Source organism: Lissotriton helveticus, chromosome 1_1, assembly GCF_964261635.1.
Source record: "Lissotriton helveticus chromosome 1_1, aLisHel1.1, whole genome shotgun sequence".
Classification (NCBI taxonomy): Eukaryota; Metazoa; Chordata; class Amphibia; order Caudata; family Salamandridae; genus Lissotriton; species Lissotriton helveticus.
In genome coordinates this window covers 1767562483-1767584583 of record NC_136057.1, presented here as the reverse complement: position 1 = coordinate 1767584583, position 22101 = coordinate 1767562483, and the positions used below count along the sequence as shown (strand labels likewise).

Sequence of the window (22101 nt, the reverse complement as noted above, 5' to 3'; positions counted from 1 at the left end):
AAATGGAACAATTTAAATGTATTCACAAATTGTGACTAAAAGCCTTCTTTCTAGATAACTGTTTTCCTGAAGTGTTTAACCCCTCAAAACTGAGACCGCCTTCTTCTTTCAATCCCCCTAGCAGTAAAATACCAGTCGAATTGCTAGCATTTGAAACTGGTTAAGAAGGAGGCACCACCCCAAAAAGTAGCTTTGAGTACATCCCATACAACATCACATTGGATGAAAGACAGGCACTTTTGACCTTGAAAAATACAAAGGACCTGACAGTTAAGCCCGCTGGCGGGAGAGTTGTGGTTCAGCAAACATCCTACAAAGCCGAAGTTCAACTGCATCTTTCCTACAAAAACCACTATACTTTGAAAAGATCCAATCCCCTACATGAGATCGAAAAACTGATCCATGACCTGACTTCAAAGACCAAAAGTTCAGGCTTTTTAAGTGCACATGAATTTGAATATTTCAACTCAAAATCTCCAAGCACTCCTGTCTTTGTACTTTGACAAAATTTCAAACAGACCTATCATCCACCACTGGGGTAGACCTATTGTATCTGGTTGCGGCTCGGTGCAAATATATTGATATTTTTATTAAAGATCTGGCTGTGGGCACTAAAAGCTATGTTCGCGACATCAGCAATATGATTGGACAGACAGAGGATACAGATTTTGACCCAGCTGTGAAGTTCATGGTGTGCTTGGACATTGAGTTCTTGTACACCATCATTTGGAGAGGGGACAACTCGTGCCTAGATACTTTTCTTAGGTGGCTGAACACTCATTCACCTTACTTGAACATCACTTCACTTCAAGCAATGAATGGATTGACCTTCTGGATCTCACCATCATGCCATATGATGGTAAGCTAGCAACCAAGATTCCCACCAAACCAATGGCTCCTAACACTCTACTCCAATATAAAAGTCATCTTCCCAATGTTTTAAAGAAGGTACTTCCATTCTGACAGTTTCTTTGAATCAGAAGATATTGTAAGTTCAGAAGTGACTATTTCCGTGAAGCAAATATTGTACCCTAACAATTGGAGAATCCTGGATATCCCCCACGACTAATTAAACGATCAATGAAAAGGGTGTGATATAATCATCGCAAATTTCTGCTGACTCCCCAGCCCTAAAAAGCTATGGAAAGGGTAATTTGTGCGACCACCTTTTGCACACAAAGTTATGTAGTGACAAAAATTGTGAAAAAGCATTGGCCGTGGTTCAATCAATTGGCATCACTGATGATTTGCCACTGTTCTCATTCAAAAGGGGTTTAAATATTGAAGACCATTTAGTGCATGCCTATTTACCCAAAACAAAATCCCCTGATTTAGCCCCTTTATGGGGCCTCAACAGGATTGTTGGCCACTTTAAATGTGGTAATTGTTTTATGTGTGACTCTCCCATTCATTCCAAACAGTTTTTACATGCACAGATCGTACACAATTTAAGAGATAGAACTAATTGTAACTCCCGAATGTTATCTACACTGTCTGGTGCCCATGTAATCTAATCCATGTGGGACAGACAACTCAAATGTTACGGCACGTCTGTCACATCACAAGAAGCTGCATACATTGTAAGACTCTCACTGCACCCCTGGTATTACATTTTTTGGGATTATAACCATTCACCGAATGACATTAGGTGGCAAATTAATGAACAGGTACGAAAACCACTCAGGGGTGGTGATATACAGACAATGCTAAATAATGCAGAATGTTTCTGGATTTTAAAATGTTATAGCATCAACAAAGGTCTCAATGGAAGAATGTAATTCTGTTGTTCTGCACTAATCGAGTACTGGTTTAGACTTAGATACTTCCTGACTTCATTATATGTCTATACTTATGAAGTTGCCTAATGTGATTGTATATTTTCATTGTATGCTAAGAATACATGTTCCAACTAAGGGCCGTCTAAATCCACCCTTGATTATGAGCATAATATAATACATATGTAAGTATTGCATTTTTTTAATTTTCTTTTTCAACTGGAATCTTAACATGGTTTGGTTTACTTCGATCTTTTGTGTTTTGAAGCATGTTTTAGTCATGCATGCAGACTCTTCTCTCTGAATATATGGCAAAATGCTCACTCTAACCATGAGCATGAGGGACTCTCTGGGGCATATTCACAAGGAGGTATCGCCGCGTTAGTGGCACATTTCTGCCGCTAATGCAGCAATAATGTTATCACCCTATTGCCAAGCCGTCGCTAACAGCCGTTAGCGACAGTTTTTAGGCAAAAACATCTGTTGTAAGGATCGCTACTTCTGTTAGTTATAATTATACGCAGCAGAGGCATTCCCGTGCAAAAACGACCGCAAACCACACTACTCCATATTCAAAAGGGAATCCTTGAAGTTCTGAAGATCAAAAAAACTGTCTCTAACTGCAGTTAGAGCCAGTTACTTAAGACCAGACAATAGCTGGATTTAAAAATGGGGAAAACACTAGGGGTCTCATCTCAAGAGGTTATGGGCTGGACAGCGCCGCAAGCAATGTTGCAGCGCTACCCTGCGACAAAACTACAGGGCAGGAATGCGCACCAGGAATGCGCACCATCAATAAAATAGTGCACATTCCTGGGTCCCAGTCATGAGAAGTGTTGCAGCAGTGCGACAAAACAGCGTTGCAACACTATTCACTACGCCCTTCTTGCAACAGCATGGATGCGCTGTATTCACTGGACAATGCTCCATGACGCAAGTAATGACATATACATCAGGAATCCTGACGTATCTGTCTGCTCGAAAGTCACATATTTCTGCAGTCGTGTCACAAACATGACGCAACTTCATCAATGCACGGGGCTAGCTTATCCCTGTGGCACTGTGTCCCTCTCACTGAAGGTAATGACGCAGTGCTGTTCATGAGGGGTGCCCGAATGTCAGGGCTGTTGGAGATCCATCGGTGGCAATTGTGTGCTGTGGTGTCATCGTCTGTAAGCGTGGTGGAGTGTTGGTGCAGAGGGAGTTGACGAGACGTTCTTCGATGGCCTTGATCCAGCTGCGAGGGGGTGCGATGATGGTGTTGGCGTCCGGTTGGCAAGGTGACGACCTGATGTTACCAATGGATCACTGACTGAATATCGACAACAAAAATATAGAATGGACAAAATATCGACACCAAAATATAGAAGATCCAAATATCGACTCCTTATCTACAGGTAAGTTCAAAAATATCGAAGACAAAATATCGTTGTTTAAAATATAGTTTGTAAAAATATCGATTTTTTTAAATATGTTAACTTAATTAATCAGCATAATTCAAAAAAACATACTTTAAATTAATTAAAAACATATTACAATAAATAAATAATATATGTAATCTCTTAAAATAAATTTACATCAGGGTTGGATAGCGGGGTCGGTAAAATGTACTATTCCGACTCCAGTGAGTGCAACAATAGGGAAAGCGTTGGATAGCTGGAGTGTAAAAATTACTATTTCCACTCCAGTGAGTGCAACAGTAGGGAAAGCATTGGATAGCATAGGGGTAAAAAATAATATTCCCACTCCAGAGAGTGCAACAGTAGGGAAAGCGTTGGATAGCTTAGGGGTTAACATTACTATTCCCAGTCCAGTGAGTGCAACAATAGGGAAAGTAATGATTTTATGTTAAATAAAAACAAATTAATGATCAATACCAATAAAAAAATAATTAACATTAATTACCAATCACAAAATATTTAATAATTAATTAATGATAAATACCAATAAATGTTATGTTTTAAAAATCAATTACCTAATAATAATTAATTAACAACCAAATCATTTTCAATACCAAAAATGTAATAAGAAATAAAAAAAATACCAAGGTATAATTAATTAACAATACATTAATTATCAATACACAAAAATAATTTCAATAATTACTAAATTACAATTAAATTACTTCCCACCCTATTCCCCTATAAACTCACAACCCGCTCCACATATTAAATTATTACAAATAACATATTATCAATTATTCAATTAATAACAATTAATTACCAATTAATAATTATTTACCAATAAAAATAATTATCAATACCAAAAAAAGGAAATACATATTTACTTAATTCCAATTAAATTACTTCCCACCCTATTCCCCTATAAACCCACAACCGCTACAGAACTAAAACGCAAACTTAAATTAAAAATAATTATTAATTCCTAAAAAATCATATTTAATTTACTATAATTAAATTACTTCCCACCCTATTCCCCTATAAACCCACAACCCGCTACGGAATTAAATTATGCAAAAATTAAGTAACATAAAATGAATTACTTAAAATAAACATACATTACAAGACCCACAAACCAACGCTGACTCATTCAAGACAGTGGGAACCTTGGAGCTTTGATTACAAAAATAATATACACTTTTAACACATACAAAACACTAAAACAATAGATATTATTAAAAATTCGATATATATTTTAATGCCTATATTATGTACTTCGATATTTTGACAGTCGATATTACCTGCATTTTGATATTATTAACCGCTATATTATGTCCATTCGATATTATGTCCATTCTATATTTTGAAGTCGATATTCTGTCCATTCTATATTTTTGATTTGATATTGTGTCTAATTACTGTAGGCTCACCTGCATCAGATACACTCATGTTGTAACAAACATTGGGTATATTTCCCTCAAGAGATGGCATATATTGATTTGACTTTAATATAAAAATAAATAGAGCTTTTCCAGCTTTGGATAATTTACGGAAATGCCGCCCATATGTTATCCTAGACAGGTAGTCTTTTGCTTATTTCGCTGATGAGTAGTGCTACTTTAGACGCGGGCTTCATTGCAGCTCTAACATGACAGTCAGAGGGTCTTGCATGTGGCTACTCGAGGTGAATTCATTTCACAGGTAAGGGTCCATGTCGATGAGGTTGCCAGTTGCTCACCTCTTGCTGGAGTCCTATGAAATCATTGATGTCTGAAAACTTTCTTCTCTCTAGGGAGCAGAACTATTGTTCTGTGGTGAGTTTTGGAATAATATGCAAACTTCCGGAATAATACGTTGGAGCAGGGAGGCAGCTACAGATACACAAGCACCTGAGGTCTTAATTGAGGAAAAGACTACATAATCTGATGACCAATTTGAATCAGAAAGTTCCATTTATATTTTGAAGCCGATTTTTTATGCGCTGAAATTGACATTTTAATCCAAACCCTGACACTACAAGACGGTGGCTCCAACATATAACTGCAAGAGGGAGCTATTACACATATTCAGAAGAGGCCCAATTCAACAGCCAAATTCAAGCCGGTTAAGTGAAGCATAAATATGAAATTGAGGATACATAACCCTTTAAATATAATAAGATTTTAATATAAGAATTTGTTACGTCCTGATGAAGGTGGAAACTACTGTACACCGAAACGCCGCGTCGACTATTTTTAAACTTTCTGTAATTGTCTCAGTCAATAGAGACACGTTCTTTTTATCTTTTTAGACTGTAACCATTAGGGAGGCCCCAGGCTAATGACATATGATGAATAATAAATAAAACATCTTCTTTTAACCAATATTTTTCTTAGATGTGATTTTATAATGCATTGTGATATCTAGAATTTTCTTTTTGTTGCTAAATGTTTTTCTGCCTCCTTTAATATACAATGTGTAGATATTTGTTAGGAATACCTATTGCCATTGAAACTCTCTTCATGTAATACTGTGTGACAGGGTCTATGTTCTTTGAGTTTCACCTGCATCAGATACACTCATGTTGTAACAAACATTGGGTATATTTCCCTCAAGAGATGGCAGTGTCTTGGTTTCTGTGCATACGTATCGCGCAGGGTTCGCAAATACATGTATATGTCTTTGTCTCAGAAATAATCTCTAAAGTCTAATGATTTTCTTTATATATTGATTTGACTTTAATATAAAAATAAATAGAGCTTTTCCAGCTTTAGATAATTTAAAGAAATGCCTCCCATATGTTATCCTAGACAGGTAGTCTTTTGCTTATTTCGATGATGAGTAGTGCTACTTTAGACGCGGGCTTCATTGCAGCTCTAACATGACAGTCAGAGGGTCTTGCATGTGGCTACTCGAGGTGAATTCATTTCACAGGTAAGGGTCCATGTCGATGAGGTTGCAGTTGCTCACCTCTTGCTGGAGTCCTATGAAATCATTGATGTCTGAAAACTTTCTTCTCTCTAGGGAGCAGAACTATTGTTCTGTGGAGAGTTTTGGAATAATATGAATTGTTTCCAGATTAATTTAGTTCAGCTTGATTTATACATTTAAGGGCCGATTCCGATTTGGTAAAATCCCTTACAAATAGCCGTACGGAGCATATTTCCCTTACGAATCGTACCCTTAAACGTCCCCGTACGTACGATGAAGTACGATTCGGACCCAAAGCAGATCTCCATACGAATCGTATGAAAGACCATATGATTTAAAAATCCTTACGAATCGCATTCAGAACACGCAGTACGCGACGTCCGTACAGATCGAAGCAGCATTTTCCGACCCAGCAAGTACGATTCGCCTCGTCAACACTCCGTACGATTCTTTTTCTACGGGAGCTCAAAACGTACGGAAAAGCAGATTTCGACTCAAACCGCGTACAAAACGGACACCACCGGGTACGGTGCATACACCCCATGATTGCAGGGGTACGGTGCGTAGGGATACGGTGCATACACCCCATGATTGCAGGGGTACGGTGCGTAGGGGTACGGTGCGTACACCCCATGATTGCAGGGGTACGGTACATAGGGGTTATGGTGCGTACACCCCATGATTGCAGGGGTACGGTGCGTACAACCCATGATTGCAGGGGTGCGGTGCGTATGTGATTGTGTGGCTCTCCGTACGAATCGCTCATACGCGACGTTTTCCGTACAAATCGCGTTCTCATTCCCCGGTCCGGATCATACTTATTGGGTCGTACAGCATGTTTACGATTCGTACGGTTCACTGTGAGGGTCCGTGTCGTACGGATTTTCCCTTGCTTTTCGTACGGTTCGCAACGATTCGGTCATATATTTTTCAAACGAATCGTACTACGCGATTTGGACAGAATTGTACGAGTCGTACAGAAAAGGCTACGGATTCAATTTGGTCATACGATTGGTTTACCGAATCGGAATTGGCCCCTTGATGTACGTATGTTGCAGAGACTATGGATATCTTGAGATGAATTTTTAGCCTGGAGGATATTATTCCCTGACCTTTTACGTAATAAGATTATCCACTACAAGTATGTGAGCAATATTTTTATCAACTATTTGGCACTTCAGGGTTTATAATGTATTATTCTGGTCTGGTATACTTTACCTGGGGCCCTAACATTAACGTATATGAGTATATGGATTCAATTTGTTTATTTATTGGTGATATCAGTGCACGCTTTATAAATTAGTTACACAACCTTGCTTAACCCCTTCTACGCTCATGACGAGCTCAGCTCGTCATGAGTTATGCCTGTCGTACGCTCATGACGAGCTGAGCTCGTCATGTAACGCGGGTTTCCGCAAACTGCCGCGCACAGCGGGAAAACCGCTAGCGCGCAAGGTGTTAATCTAGTTGGTGAAGGCTCTTTTTCTTTACCTTTACACAATTATTTCAGTATGCATGGTGCACCGAGTTTGTTTCATATTATGCTCAATTTCAGTTGCCTTGGCCCTTGGTTGAGTTCCTTGTTTGTGAATATTCCGTTTAGGTACCCCCAACATTCTAATTGTTTTTATTTCCAGATTAAAATTGATGGTTGCTCCGAAATATTGTTTTATGTCCTGATGATGACCTAACAAATCTGCTAGGTCAAAACGCTGTTGACGCCCTGCTTTGGGGAACTACGGGATAGCAAATATTTCCTACTGATCCTGTTATCATATGGACAAAAAGGTTTGAATTGTTTCCTCTAATATTGTGTATGTTTTTTGTTTACCCTGCGATCTGTACTAATATATGTCTTCTGTGTTTATCCTTGTGAGTACCAATTGTACATTATACTTTGTAATATTTATATTTTATACAAAATATATGTAATAACAACTAAGTTTTCTACAATAATTTGTTGTGGGCCCTTCCTTTTCTTTTTTGTTGGTTTTCTTTGTTTTATTGTAGTGATGAGTTTTAAAACTAATTGTGGGATTCTATGACAGTATTATTCGTGTTTATTTTTCTTTTTTTTCTATTACTTTCCCTGAACCATTGTAGCTGTTACATTGTTTAATAAGTAGCAGCAGATATTGGTCCTTGACAGTGATTTTAATGAGGGCTCAATAAAGCATGCAAGGCTATTGTTGATGCATTTCCTTGAATATGAAAAGCATGGATAAACCACCTCAAGAGTTTTTCCAAATTCCCCTGAAGATATTGTGGAGAACTTAATATTTGAACTCTGACAGCGAGTGAATACACCCACACAGAATTGCCTCTTTGGGCAAGTGACATTCCTTGTGCGGGTGATTTTTGAAATATATCCAGGGGTTCAATCTACTGATCAGGAATAGAGTCTAGTGAAGCCATATTTGGAGCTGGGTTGACTTCTTCACTTCACGGGCACAAGAGCAACCCATCTTCTCCTTGCTGGTGCAACAAATTGCCAATTTATATGGCATCCTTGTAGTAAATCTTTCTAAACTCTCTTCCTCTTATATTGTTCTCTTTCATAGGTGATCAAAAAAACTGCACATTCGCTTGTCTGATCATCAGGGATGCTATTGTTACCCCTTTCTTTTCCAACACTTTGTCAAATGGTTGGACCTGTCCCTCTTTGCAGGGTCCCCCCTAAACGTGTTGCCTTTAATTTTCCCTATTTCTGCTGAATTGGTTTTGTTGACCTTAGGACTGTGCACTTTACTACTGTAAACCAGTGCTAAAGTGCTTGTGCTCTTATCCTTGGAACATGGCTTAATTGGCTTACACCTGATTGGCATATTTATTTGCTTATCAATTCCTTGTAGAATGCCATACCATATACCCAGGGCCTGTAAATTAAATGCTACTGCTGGACCTGCAGCACATATTGTGCCACCCACTTAAGTAGCACCTTAAAACATTCCCCAGGCTTGCTATTGCAGCCTGAATGCAGTTTTAAACTACCAATTCGAATTGACAATATTACCTCCTGCAAAACTTTAAACTTTCCTTTTATTATATGCATGTCACCCCCAAGGTAGACCCTAGGTAGCCCATAGGGGAGGGTGCCTTGTAAGGGAATGGTTGGACATGTACATCTTAGTTTTACATGTCGGGTAGTGAACAATTCCTAACTTTGTTTTTCACTACTGTGATGCCTGCCCCTCTCATAGGATAACATTGGGGATTAATTATTACATTTAATAAGCTGTAATGTCCAATTGGAAGAACTAGCTATAGTATATTTGGTGTCTTTGGAGTAGTAATGAAAAACCCTAATGAATGATAAAGTCAGATTTTTTAATGCAATTTCGAAAATGCCACTTTCAGAAAGTTGCCATTTTTCTGCCCTTGGCCCTTTTGTGCCTGAACCCTGTCTTGTGTCACACAACTAGGTGAAACTGACAGACTTTGTGAATTCCCCCCAGACAGTCTGGGGATTAAGTGTGTCTGAATGGGCTATCTGTTGGCAGGGTGTTTGGAGCTGAGCAAAGCCCCTTGCAACTGAATAAGGAGGGCTCTTGCTCCACACAAAGGGCCTATCGCCTCCACATTGTCACTGCAGCCAGCTTGGAGCTAGGGCAGGGGAGTCTGGAAATTTCATGAAATTCAAAGCCACTGTCTAGAAGTTTCTCACACCTTCCAGAAGGAAGGTGCCATGGTATAAAAGCACCAACTCTTCAGTACACTTCTGGACCTGTGGAGTCTCTTCCAGGAAGAAAGACTACTGTGCTGCTGAAAGGTCTGCCACTCTGCTTGGCTGCCAACATGCTACTTCCTAGCTGAACTGTTGCCTTTCTGCCCTGCAGCCCTCTAGCCAGGGGAAAATGGAGTGGACTTCCAACTTTAACATATTACTACCATAGAGACTCCAAGGGGCCAGTTTGATGGCCTTCCGATCTGAGCCTCAGGGACTCCAAAGGCTCGCTTCACCTTGGGCCCACACCTAAACCCAGCCTGAGTGAGTCCTAACCCTCCATTTGGTGCCCCACCAGTCCAGGAACCTTGGAAGTGGAGATGAAGGTGACTATATTGCCAAAACCCAGAAGTGGGGACCTAAAAAATGTTTCTCTAAAAATTACTCTAAATACCAAGAGGAGACTGGTATCTGCCTGAGGTGCATCACCGGTCGACTGACTTTGCAGCTTCTCTCATTACGTTCTTCTCCACAGTAGTAAGTCCTGTCCTGCGGTCCTTCACCAAAGGGGTATTATCGGCCCTGGTGGAACTGTATTTGGCTAAATTTCTTTGCCCCATCCAGCTGGAGAGCTTACACTTGCTTTTCAGAGACTAACGGCCTTATTTAGAAGTTGGCAGATGGGAACACTTTGTCACAAACATGATGGATATTTTGTCCGCTGTATTTGGACCATATTCTATCCTATGCGGATTGTAATATGGGGATGGGATATCCGTCACATTTGTGATGGAGTATTCCCTCTGCCGACTTCTAAATCAGGCCCTAAGTCTGAATGTATAAATCTTCACCGCAGCTCTGGCCAAAGGCCATCTGACGACGACACTCCTTCCTGCTGATCTGCCAATGGTTAAGCACAGGTAAATTTAGTGGCTTTTTGTGGTTCACCATGCAAGGGATTGTGGCGGTTGCTTGACAATGTTCACATTCCAGTCAACCACCAACCCAATATCTCACAGACATCATTGGAAAAATACATTACTTTTGCTCTGTACATACAAATTTCCAGTTTTATCTTCAAACAAGGTAATGGGGTCACATATTCACTCCTCAGATCTTCATCAGTCAATTGTTCTGAATCCAGGTCCTACTCTACTAAGGAGTATTGAATCTGACAAGGGTCTAATGAATGGGTTTAGTTCTTCCAATCAATGCTCAATGCCAGAGAAAATATTCTCCCATTCTTGATGCGTAGACTGAGTATGGGCCTTCTTTCCGACCTGTTTAGCCAGTAGTATCCAGAGTGGAATAATGTATCCTTCTAACATGAGACGTTTCAAAAGAAGGGGAGTACATGAAGTGTACCATTGTTACAGGATGTGCCGTCGGTGTCGATGTTGAGATTGCATGTATGGATTTTACCATCTCCGTTCGCAATCCCTTCCCCCCCGAACCTCTAATCATACTCCTCTTGGTATTTTTGAAAGCACAAGATCTCTGAAATTCATTTAAATCTATAGGCTAATTTCACATGATTTAATCTATCTTTCTTTGGATATTTACCTTGTACTTTCTGGTTTCTTTGGGTCATTATTGATTGTGATTATATGCCACATCCAGCTTTCAGGGAACGATGTCCTAATTGTGATTCCATCCTCATCTTCCTCTTCATCTTCATCTTCATCCCAACCTACATCCTCATTGTCTAGAAACCGAAAAGAATGAATTTTTCAGTTAAAACATCCATTTACATTCAAAGTGTTTCACCATAGCTCCTAAAATTGCCTTCCTGAATTTTACTCTTTTGACCACTTGGCTACTTCAGATACTACCGAACACCCTGCTGCTTTTATACATGTGTATTGATGGCTTCAACCACATGGGAACTTGTACCACAAAAATGTAAATCATGTAAAATGGGTAACTTACACAGTGATCCAGGTAAATAGTTTTCTGATATTATTAAGGCTTGAAACAATAAAAAAAAATATTAACTTGAGACAACCCCTGAAATTGTTTCTCAATGATGTAAAGCAACTGCAGCTATGGACTTTCTAACTGGGAAGCATAAGGACAAGTGAAGGGTGTGGGCGGGGCCAGACGCGGGCAGGAGACACATAGGCGATATTTAGAAGATGTGGCTAAAGCATGGGATCTCCGTAACCAGTGTTCCAGGGTGCTTCATGCAGTCTGTGCTCCGTGACTGGTAACTGATCCCCAAGCTAGACTAGGCCTGATACGGGTAAAAGGTACAAGATGTAAATGGCGAGATGTGATGAGACATCGCAGCAAGTGCATAGGCACCAGGGGTTCCACCCACAACAAGCAGAGGTGGCCGACCCTAGGTCGGTGCAGTTTGCTCACAGGGGGGATGTCTGCTTTTATTGCCCTCAACGCCCTTTATTGCCCCTCACCACATTATGCTGGACCCTGTGTGTCTCAACGCTGCCTCTAATGCCCCACCTGAATTAATCTAACCTAACCGCATTTGTCTGCAATCTAAGGATAACTTCCGGAAAGTGCAGGAAAAGGCTGGGGCCATTGGAGATCAATCACAGTGATCGGTAGGGATTGGAGGCCAGCGGACAAGGCTAAGAAGAGCACAAGGAATGGGCATGCTAGGTGGGCGGAACTTGTGTTAAGAGTGCTTTTAGTGCTGCAATTGTCACAAGTACCATAAGTTCTGTACTTTCCAGTGACAGCCTTTTGAAGGCAAGGACACAAAGAACAACAGAAGAGGAGGTGGCCGCCTGTGCCATCTCAGCCTATAAATAGCCAAATGCTTCCATGGGCCTTGGTTACATCAGGAGGTGGTGAAGAGGAGGACCAATACCCAGAGTTGCCATGGAGGTTATCATAAGACTAGGCTTAGGGACAGGCTGGGAAAAGGCATTGGTAGGTGCAGTCATCAACCCATTTAACACAAAGCATAAAGTACGTAACTCAAAGGAAGACTGAAATCCTACAGTTACTTGTTAGCGGCTGGTGGCTTTAGGAAAGTAAATTGCTCATAGAATCATTGGAAGGCCTTCATCCCGTACTGAATTTCATTCAACAAAAAAGGCGCTAGCTGGACAATATCTCATTGAGTGTGTCTGTGATGCCATTGGCTTCAGCCTACCGGCTGCATCAATAGGAGCGGTGGGCAGCTAGGCCAGGTCTGGGTGCAGTTGGATCCCTTCAGAAGCTCCTCCGCTCGTCTAAATATCAAATAAACATCAAACAAAGGGGGTTCCTTCTGCTGGCTGCTGCTTCCCTGCTGGTAGTAATCTAGCAGTTTGCTTCCGAGCCACCCAGTGAAAATTAGATCAGGGAAGACCAGGCAACCTCTAACCCTGAAAGCTCAGAAATGCCTAAGTTGGAGGAACACAAACCAAGGTACCAAAGCAATTAAATCCCTGAGAAAGTGCACTTCAGGGGTGCAGTTCCATGACAGCACCAATAGTGAAATGTTTTTGAAAAGCCAACCTAAATCACAAATTTCCATTTCTTAAAGATATATCAGCAATATACCAGGGTTGCCTATCCCATTAACTCCTCAAAAGATGGACCAAGAGTACAAAAGGGCCCGCTTGGGTAATTAAGAGTGCCAGGCTCAACAGATGTTTCTCTAGTAAGTCCAACACAAAAGTCTGCCTGCACCAATGGAAGGCCTCATATGCCGGTGACAGAGCCTAAAGCTAACACCATTGTGGTTGAAGCTCAGGTTCACTTACTGGACCAATCTCAAACTAGCCCCCGAACAGCCTGTCAAAATTCTCAAATCAAGATAGTCAATCACATAATTATGGCTGAAGATGAGGAGATGGACAGTTCCTGGTTGCGTTCTATTTCGAACAATATGGATGGAGGTAATGGAGGTTGTGAGAAGGTGGGTTGGTATATGCTGTCCACTAATTAAAGTGGGCACCTTAAACCAGTCCACCCAACCCTTATGATGTATGAGGTCAAAGATAATCTTGGAGGAATGTAAAGCAGCTTGTTTTACCAGAATATCACCTCCTAAATGACTAAATGAAAGGAGAACCACCACACAGTGTTTATATAAAAATATGTATTTATTAATATAACACTCTCTACTAGTCTCTATGTGAGACTAGGGCATAAAGCACACAATACTGAATCAATAGAACATTTGTAAATAGCACAATACACAGCGGGTTCCAGGGGGAGACTGGACCATATTCTAAAAAAATAGTATAACAACCATGGCTTGACTAGACACAGTGCCTAGAGCAAGTAGAATCGCTGGACCCCAAGGAACCACCCAGAGGAGTGACACAGGGAACCCACGGAAGACGGGTGCAGTGAGGAAACACAGACGCGTGCTCCGTACAACTCTATGGGACAGTCATGCTTCGAAATTTACAAGTTAAGGACACTTCTAAGAGGACTTCAAGCAAACCCTTTGGAACATATGAAGTTCTAAGGCCAACCCACCAGTAAGTACCAAGGTACCCGTGCTACCTTACCCAGATGAGCCGGGTGCATAGGTGTCAAGTGGTGTTGGAAACCTTCATCGTTTTCAGTGAAGAGCTGCAAAGAAGTACTACGCCAGGAAGGTGAAGAGTGTCCGGTGGAATGCAAGCCTGGATTCAAGGTAAAAGGAACCTGAAAGCAGAGGGGACAGAGTCTGGGTCACTTCTGGTGACCAGGGGCTCAGTAGTGGAATGCCCACCGATGTCGGGTGCAAAGAAGGGTTACTTGACTCTGCTGCCACAGGGTCCAGGAGACATCTAGGACAACCAGAATCTGGAAGTGAGATGCCCCAAAAAGGATGTCGAGAGCTGAGGGGTCGATGTCCGTCTGGATCACCAACAAGGCTTGGCAACTGCAACCCACGCGGTCAGAGGAAACAGGTTACTGTGTGGACCAGCAAGGTCCTGGTGACTCTCCAAACAATGGAGAGTCAGGGCACATCTGGAGCAACCAGGTAAGCCCAAGAATTCACAAGGTGACCGTCGATAGAACCCACAGGCCAACGGACCAGGGAGCGCGAGGAGACCTCAAGCAAGTATGCAAAGGACCAGCCCACACGACACTCTGAGAGTGTAGGCCGGAAATCCCCAGTGCAAATACTGCTTGGGGTCAGGACTACACGGAGTCCAACGCACAGGCTCAGGAATCATCACTAAGCATATGCAACTGCAAAAGTCCGCGGTGCACAGGGGTTCGGGTTGCACTGTTTCCACGAGGGATACTGGTCTCAGAATTACTGAGAGGGCAGATTGACCTCAGGGACCTTCGGGAACCCACCTCCTGTGTTGCTGAAATCCTTGGAGTCCTCAGGAGCTCAGGAGAAGCAAAACCGGTAAATGCGTTTAAATGCCTGCTTTTGCAGATGAGTAACTCCTTCACTCCAAGGGAGATTCTTCAGTCGTCCAGCGTCATGCAGGCAGTCAAAGTACTTGGTTTCTTTTCTTAGCAGAATCTTGTCAAGGTACAATCTAAAGTCCTGTGATCAGGTAATCCACTTTATACCCATGGGAAAGGATTGGATAGATTCTGTGGACCCTCCTACTGGAAGAGTAGGACAGAGGGGTGGCTACATCCATGTCCTTTGTCCAGTTTCACACCAGAGCAGGAGCCAATGGCTCCAAGAACTGGTTTGAGCTGGACTATGCACTGGGACACCAAATGTGCCCCTAGTGCAGACTTTCTGGCACTCAGAGAGTGCACCCATCCAACCCCAATACACTAAATCCAGTCTGGGAGATGGTTACACCTCCCTGTGACAGGATGCCTATTGTCATGCCTTCCTCTGTGTGAGCTTGACTCAGCAGCAGGAGGGCAGACCCTTGTCTGGCAGCATCCATTTTGTGCTGCCCAGGTTGAGAAAGCTGGTACCCGGTAGACCTGTGACCCACATATGTCCCTCTAGAAGGATGGGATCATTCCTCCCACACCAGTTACTGGTGTGGAGGTTTGACACAAAAACACAACATGTTTCTAAGCAGTCGTTTTAAAGTTAGCATTTACCGCGAGGTTATAATGCAGTTAAACATATATGTCTGGCTGAATCAACGACAACCCCGGAGAATGGTCTCCAAAGGCTACAGAGGGGCTCTGCTCATGCTGGGGCACCCTCTCACGTAAAACCCAGCACCCTGCCTTTAGGATTGTTAAGGCCTGCCATAGGGGTGACTGATAGGTATTTAAGTGTAGTGATTTAGAGAGATATAGTGAACCTATATCTCAGTAAGTGGTCCAAGCACCATCTTACACAGTCTGCAGTAGCAGGCCTGTTGTGTCAATTTGGATGGCCTCTCATGGGTAGCATAATACATGCTGCAGCCCACGGGAGGCCTCTGGGGTAACTATGCCCAGGGTACATGGTGTACCATTTACTAAGGACTGATAAGGGCACCCCAGAATCCAATCTGGAGTGTACCTAAAGTACATGCATTGCAATTTAAGGGAGAAAGCAGATAGATTGGGGTCCTGGATAGCAGGATACAAGTCAGACTAAGCCAAAAACAGTGTGACATCAGCAATAATTGGGGGTAACCATAAGAAGCAGATACTACTTTGCTACAGAGGTGAGGATGATAACGCTAGATAACAACATTAGCCCAGAAACAGTCTCAGTACAATAAATAAAATGAGCACAGAGAATAATATTGCAATTCAAAAGTCTTGTTAAGTGATATTAAAAACGGAACTCCGAAACTCAAGAACAATGAGATACACGCCCCAAGAAGGCTCAGAGGGCAGGAAAAACACCTCCTGTCTCCAATAAAAGGCTAACTAGTGAGGCAGTTCTTAATACTTCAACAGTAATGGGGCGAGTATCCCAAGCAAGCTGGGCATACAATCAGACAACACCCCTGGATTATGGGAATCACTTTTAACAACAGCACAAACCTCACTTAATGCCCTAAATCTTCAGTCAGACAAATGAGATGTCCTGATTGACCTCATGAACTTAATGGCCTCAAACATCTATGGTATTAATACTAAGTTGCAAAACATAACCGGCCTAATAACTGGGGTACAGGCCATGTATTCACCATCTCTGACTAAGTACTGATGTGGACCAATAACAGATAATTTGGCCAGCCTCCCAGGAATCCCATCAAAAACTTTTGGAAGCAAAACCAGCATCACTATAAATAAGCCAGCCATTGGAATCCTAAAGAGTGTCTTAAGTGGGCAAGAACAAGAGAAGAAAGTAAAACCATTTGAAATTGTGCTGATAAATCCTTTAGAAGAAGATCTCACAACAATTTCAACCAAGCAGGACTAGGAGGGAGTCCAACTTCAGTCTATGCAACTGGCACAACCACACTTGGTGACTGTGCAAATGACTCCTGCCCTCAAACTAAACAGAAGACAAAGAAAACATGCCAGAAAGGCAAGTAGACTAACAGACGTGACATTAGCTACAGAATTTACAACAGTAGATATAGTGGACACAATGTCACAGTCAAAAAAAGTCATTAAAAGCCCTGCAAACAGAAGGCAAAAAAGCCAACCAGCAGACACTACTAGTAATTATAGTAAAATATTATGTGAAAAAAACATTCCATCTGAAGCACAGCAAGCTCACAATCTGGAGCGGCTAAACATTCTGAAACCCGCACAAACGGAAAGATCCCGAACTCTGTCACTAGTCCTGAGCAGGGCCTCAATTCACAAAAGACGCTCACCAGACTTGAGAAGGGGCCTCATTTCACATAAAACAGTCATTATACAGGACCATTCCACCCTAGCCTCACAGCACACAAGAGGGCATGTGAATTCACAGCTGCAAGACTTTGTAAACACACACATTATGGTTATAAACAGAAATGGACACCATTGGAATATCACAATAAAAAATACCGAGCAGGCAAGGAAAACAACAATAATCTCAAGTGGAGGCACGCATGCAGAACTTTCTGTGGGATGAGTAAAATCTCAAAAAAAGGCAGACAAAACCAAAAGCCAAGGTGGTATATTTCAGTAACTAGGCATGAACCCACTGCCGAACCCATTAATAACACACCACCAATGTAACCTCTTAAAGTCTCTCTCAATATGAACTCTCTTCAAAGGCAGGAGAGTAAGTGCAATAAACTCTTATTAAAGCCAGAATTAATATCGCAAGGTTCACAAGATATCCCCAATCAAGGAAATATTTTGAGGGCAAGTGCAGAGATCCCTGAATTAAAAGATATAACTTCATCAGACTTACTATCGGTTGAATTCCTTGCAAATGATAACTCCATACCATCTAAACTAACTCTAACCATTAGGGACACAGAGGAAATCTATCTTAAACTAAAATCATGTCATCGATCCTAAACTTCACCAATATATTTTAAAATGAAGACTAATGTTAATAAAATACATTGTGCCTGAGTACCCGCTTTCCTGCTGCAGAGTGGTAGAATTCTAGTCTCCGTAGAAACGGCCACTGTTCAGGGTGCAAGGAGCAATTCTGTCCATAGAACAGAGGGGTCAACACAAGAGAAGCTGGCCAACAACTCAACGTGGGTCCAGTGGGCCTGGATTCCCTCGGTGCTAAATGCTCCAAGCAATATATGAATTCAGCATTTGAAAGAAACCGGGATGGTGGAGACAGCTTTGCGCCTTCTATCATGAAATATCGTAGAGGCTAAAACATTGCTTCCAGATGGTACTCCTCCCAAAAAAAAATGTTGATATGTTTGCCTTACAAGAGACCTGGTCAATGGTAGACCTCTCAGTAGAAGGTTATATACATAATCAAATCATGGCCACAAAACCACAACGACATGGGAGACCTAAGGGGAGGATGGAGGGCTTGCAGTATATGTATCGCTTAATTTAGATATCTCTTCAGAACTACCTTTTGTAGATTCAGATCTCCAAATAATCAAACTTAGCAAGTGGACCAAAGATGAAGGACCACCAGTTCTGCTGTTTAACATCTATGCTTACCCTAACGCAGTCAAGCAGCAAGTGCTTCAAAAAATGATATTTTCCAGGATAACTGATTACAAGCAAATCAACGTGGGATATGATATAATATTGACACAGGACTTTAACTCAAATCTAATCTATACCCTGAAGGTGATATGATGAGTGCTGAGAGTTCATATTGGAATATCTCATCACAATCAAGTCCTGTAGTTAAACGGCGGGCCATAAATGGGGAAAGATTTGTAACGACCCTGGAATTTCTGGGCATCGGGCTGTTGAATGGAAGGTTTTCAGACGATAATCCCCCTAACTTTACTCATAATGGCCCAAACTCTTGATCCATATTTGACTACACAGTTACCTTCGCTGCCACTAATCCTACTGATTCAGCAATATAAAATTCAATACTCAACGGATAGTGATCACTCATATCAGATGCTATCGCTAGGATTAAGCCCCTTAATTCACTTACTGGCACCAGCAGGCATAGGCTTTATAAATTCGATCAATTTAAGTTGTTTGAGCAAGAGTAACAAACCTATAGCAGATCTTGTTCTCCTAGCCAGAGACCTTTTGACCGATAATACCTACACAACAAATAATCACACTGATGCATGTACTAACTTCAGTGCTGATTTGTTAATACAACCTGCCCCTGGACCAGCAACATTACATAAAGGGCTAACAAGACTTTCTGTAAAATGCATCGTGTTAAAAAAAAACTAAAGCAAACCAACAGACTATCAAGAACTACAACTCAGCAATCTTTCCCCGGGGAAAGTAAAAAACTGTTACAGAAAGAGTATAAAACAACTCTGGGAAGATATGAGATCCAGCAAAGAGGCATGTTGGACAAGGCTGATATTCAACACCAGCCAGACTAACTCAAGGAAGTTCTGGGAGATACTAAACCGGATTAACAGACCAGTAAATGTGAAAAATAATTCAAATAAATCAGAAGCAGATGGGCAGTCCACCATGCCAACATATTTACAGTTGGTAAATGTCCCACTGTAGTTGCGCATGAGGAACACACCCTAAATGGTAAAAGATCAACATATAGGGCCAGATGTAGGTAGGCTTTTACCGGTCGGTAACGGCCGAATTCGTCCGTTACCGACCGGTAAAAGGCATTTGAGATGTAGGGGGCAGAATCGGTAAATTTACCGTTCTGTAAATTTACCGATAGGTAATTTTACAGAATCTGTAAATATACCGGTCGGTAAATTTACTGACCGGTATATTTACAGAATCTGTAAAATCGATATGTAGGTGGGACTCTTATGAGTCCCACAAGGCCTTAGAAATCGGTATTTTACCATCAAATTCAATTTGATGGTGAAATACCGATTCAGGTGTGCATGCAAATGTGCGCATGCACACCTGTGCCATATGACAGGCAGACCTGCCCTTAGGGCAGGTATGCCTGCCATATGGCCCCCGAACCTTTTTTGGGGGTGCTAGAGGGTGTCAAAGTGACACCCCCTGCACCCTTGCCAAAAATCTGTATTTACCGATCGGTAAATACCGACCTGTAATGCCCCATTCATTCCTATGGGCTTCAAAGCCCATAGGAATGAATGGAGCATTACAGGTCGGTATTTACCGAATCGGTAAATACCGACTTTTACCGATTCGGTAAATAAACATCTGGATTTCCCTACATCTCCCCCCTTCATATTTACCGACTTTTAAATACCGAATCGGTAAAATTCGGTATTTAAGGGTCGGTAAATATGCTTTACCTACATCTAGCCCATAATGAATTGGCCAGAACATACACAGGTATGCCCAATTGTGGGTTCAATGAAGGAGATGACAAGGAGTTGCACCTGCTTATGGATGAAGGCGATTTCTATTCACCATCTGAAGTCAAAGAAGTTATAATCATCGGATGTCACAACAGAGCACCAGGGTCAAATGGCATTCCACAGGCCAGATCTAAGGAAGATCCTCACTTCTGGTCGGCAATGTTATCAGCTTTATACAAAGAGGTTCACCTAAAGGGTGCCATACCAGAGAGATCCAGTTGAAGTCCAATCTAAAGCTAAATATTATGCCTGTCTTATACTGGCTGACCTGCTTGACTTGTCAAATGCAAATAAGGTGACCCCAGAAAATCAGTCAGGCTTCAGGAAAGGACTAGGTACCACAACAAACATTCTAGTAATCTCTTTTATAATGGACCTGTGTAAACGAGTTACAAAAAAAGACACCTTTGCTTTGTAGACTTCTAAACAGCCTTCAACTGCGTTTATTTTTTTATTTGAAAGTTTTATAGAGCGCGAACCAGATCCTTGCGGATATCAGAGCGCTTTACAAGCAGTGAAATGTATACAAAAACAGTACACAATAACCGTATATATCAAGCAGTAGGAGATATAAAACATAATACAGCAGTACACAGTACAGAAATACAGATATGTGTGGATATAGTGTGCATAAATAAAACAGACAAGAGAGGTAGATCAAAAGCTGAATCCTAAGTTGAGCTAAATCTTGTCTCTGATACAGAGAAAGGTGCGGGCCGAGAGAGCCAACGTGCCATGTAGATTGTCTGTTTGCATCTATATAGGTCGTGAATGTCAGAGAGGCTCATGTGAATTTTTACATGAGAATCGCCTTTACTTCCTTTCTGAACAGTGCAGTAGATGTGGTAAGTCTGGTTTCAGGGGGTAGTGCGTTGCAAATCCTAGGAGCCATCCCTGAGAAGGAGCGTTTGTAAGTTTTCGCCTTAATAAATCTGTGTGGTTTCAGTAATAGGCTTTCTGCACTTCTTGTGGATCTCTTGCCTCCCGAGATAGACAGTTTCCGAGAGAGATAGCTGGGTGCTTTATGGTGAATGGCTTTGTGGGTCATGCATGCTATTTTTAGGTGAATTCTGGCTTCCCATGGTAGCCAGTTCAATGCTTTTAGGTCAGGGGAGATGTGGGACCTTTTTTTTTAGCCCGTGATGAGCCTGGCTGCAGCGTTGATGGTGGCTCTTAGAGGTGCTGTTGTAGCTTTGGGGAGACCGCAAAGAGACACACTTCCGTATTCGATCCTGGGGATAACTAGAGCTTGAACTGCCGTTTTGAAGTTGTTTTTTGGTAGGAAGGGTTTAAGTTTCCTTAGAATATTAATCTGGAAATTTGCACCTTTTGTTGCGTTGGCAATGTGTTTATGCATTTTGAGGTTGCCATCAAGGGTTATACCCAGAGATTTAGCTGAGTCAATGATTGTTGGTTGCACGTTGAATGCTGTGAGGTGTTTGAACCAGTTCTGGAGGAGGGGGATTTTGGAGGGTGGAGCTATAAGTAGGAATTCAGTTTTGAGTGCGTTAAGTTTGAGGTGGTTCTCAGTTAGCCATGTTTGGGTGTTCAACAGTGTTTGGTTGAGTAGTATGACATCTTCAGGAGTATGAATCTTCAGATAGAGTTGTGTATCATCTGCGTACATGTGAAATTGGACTTGGATGCTTGCAACA

The 22101-nt window shown here is 41.7% G+C and overlaps 1 protein-coding gene across 1 annotated transcript in view; it reads right to left on the bottom strand.

The window, feature by feature from the left end:
* The window catches only part of LOC144752100 (complement C3-like), a 1799539-nt gene that overhangs the window by 929078 nt on the left and 848360 nt on the right, over positions 1-22101 (bottom strand). The window contains exon 18 of the mRNA XM_078640046.1: positions 11313-11454. Within this exon, the coding sequence (XP_078496172.1) occupies positions 11313-11454 (142 nt within the window). The remainder of the gene's footprint in view (positions 1-11312; positions 11455-22101) is intronic.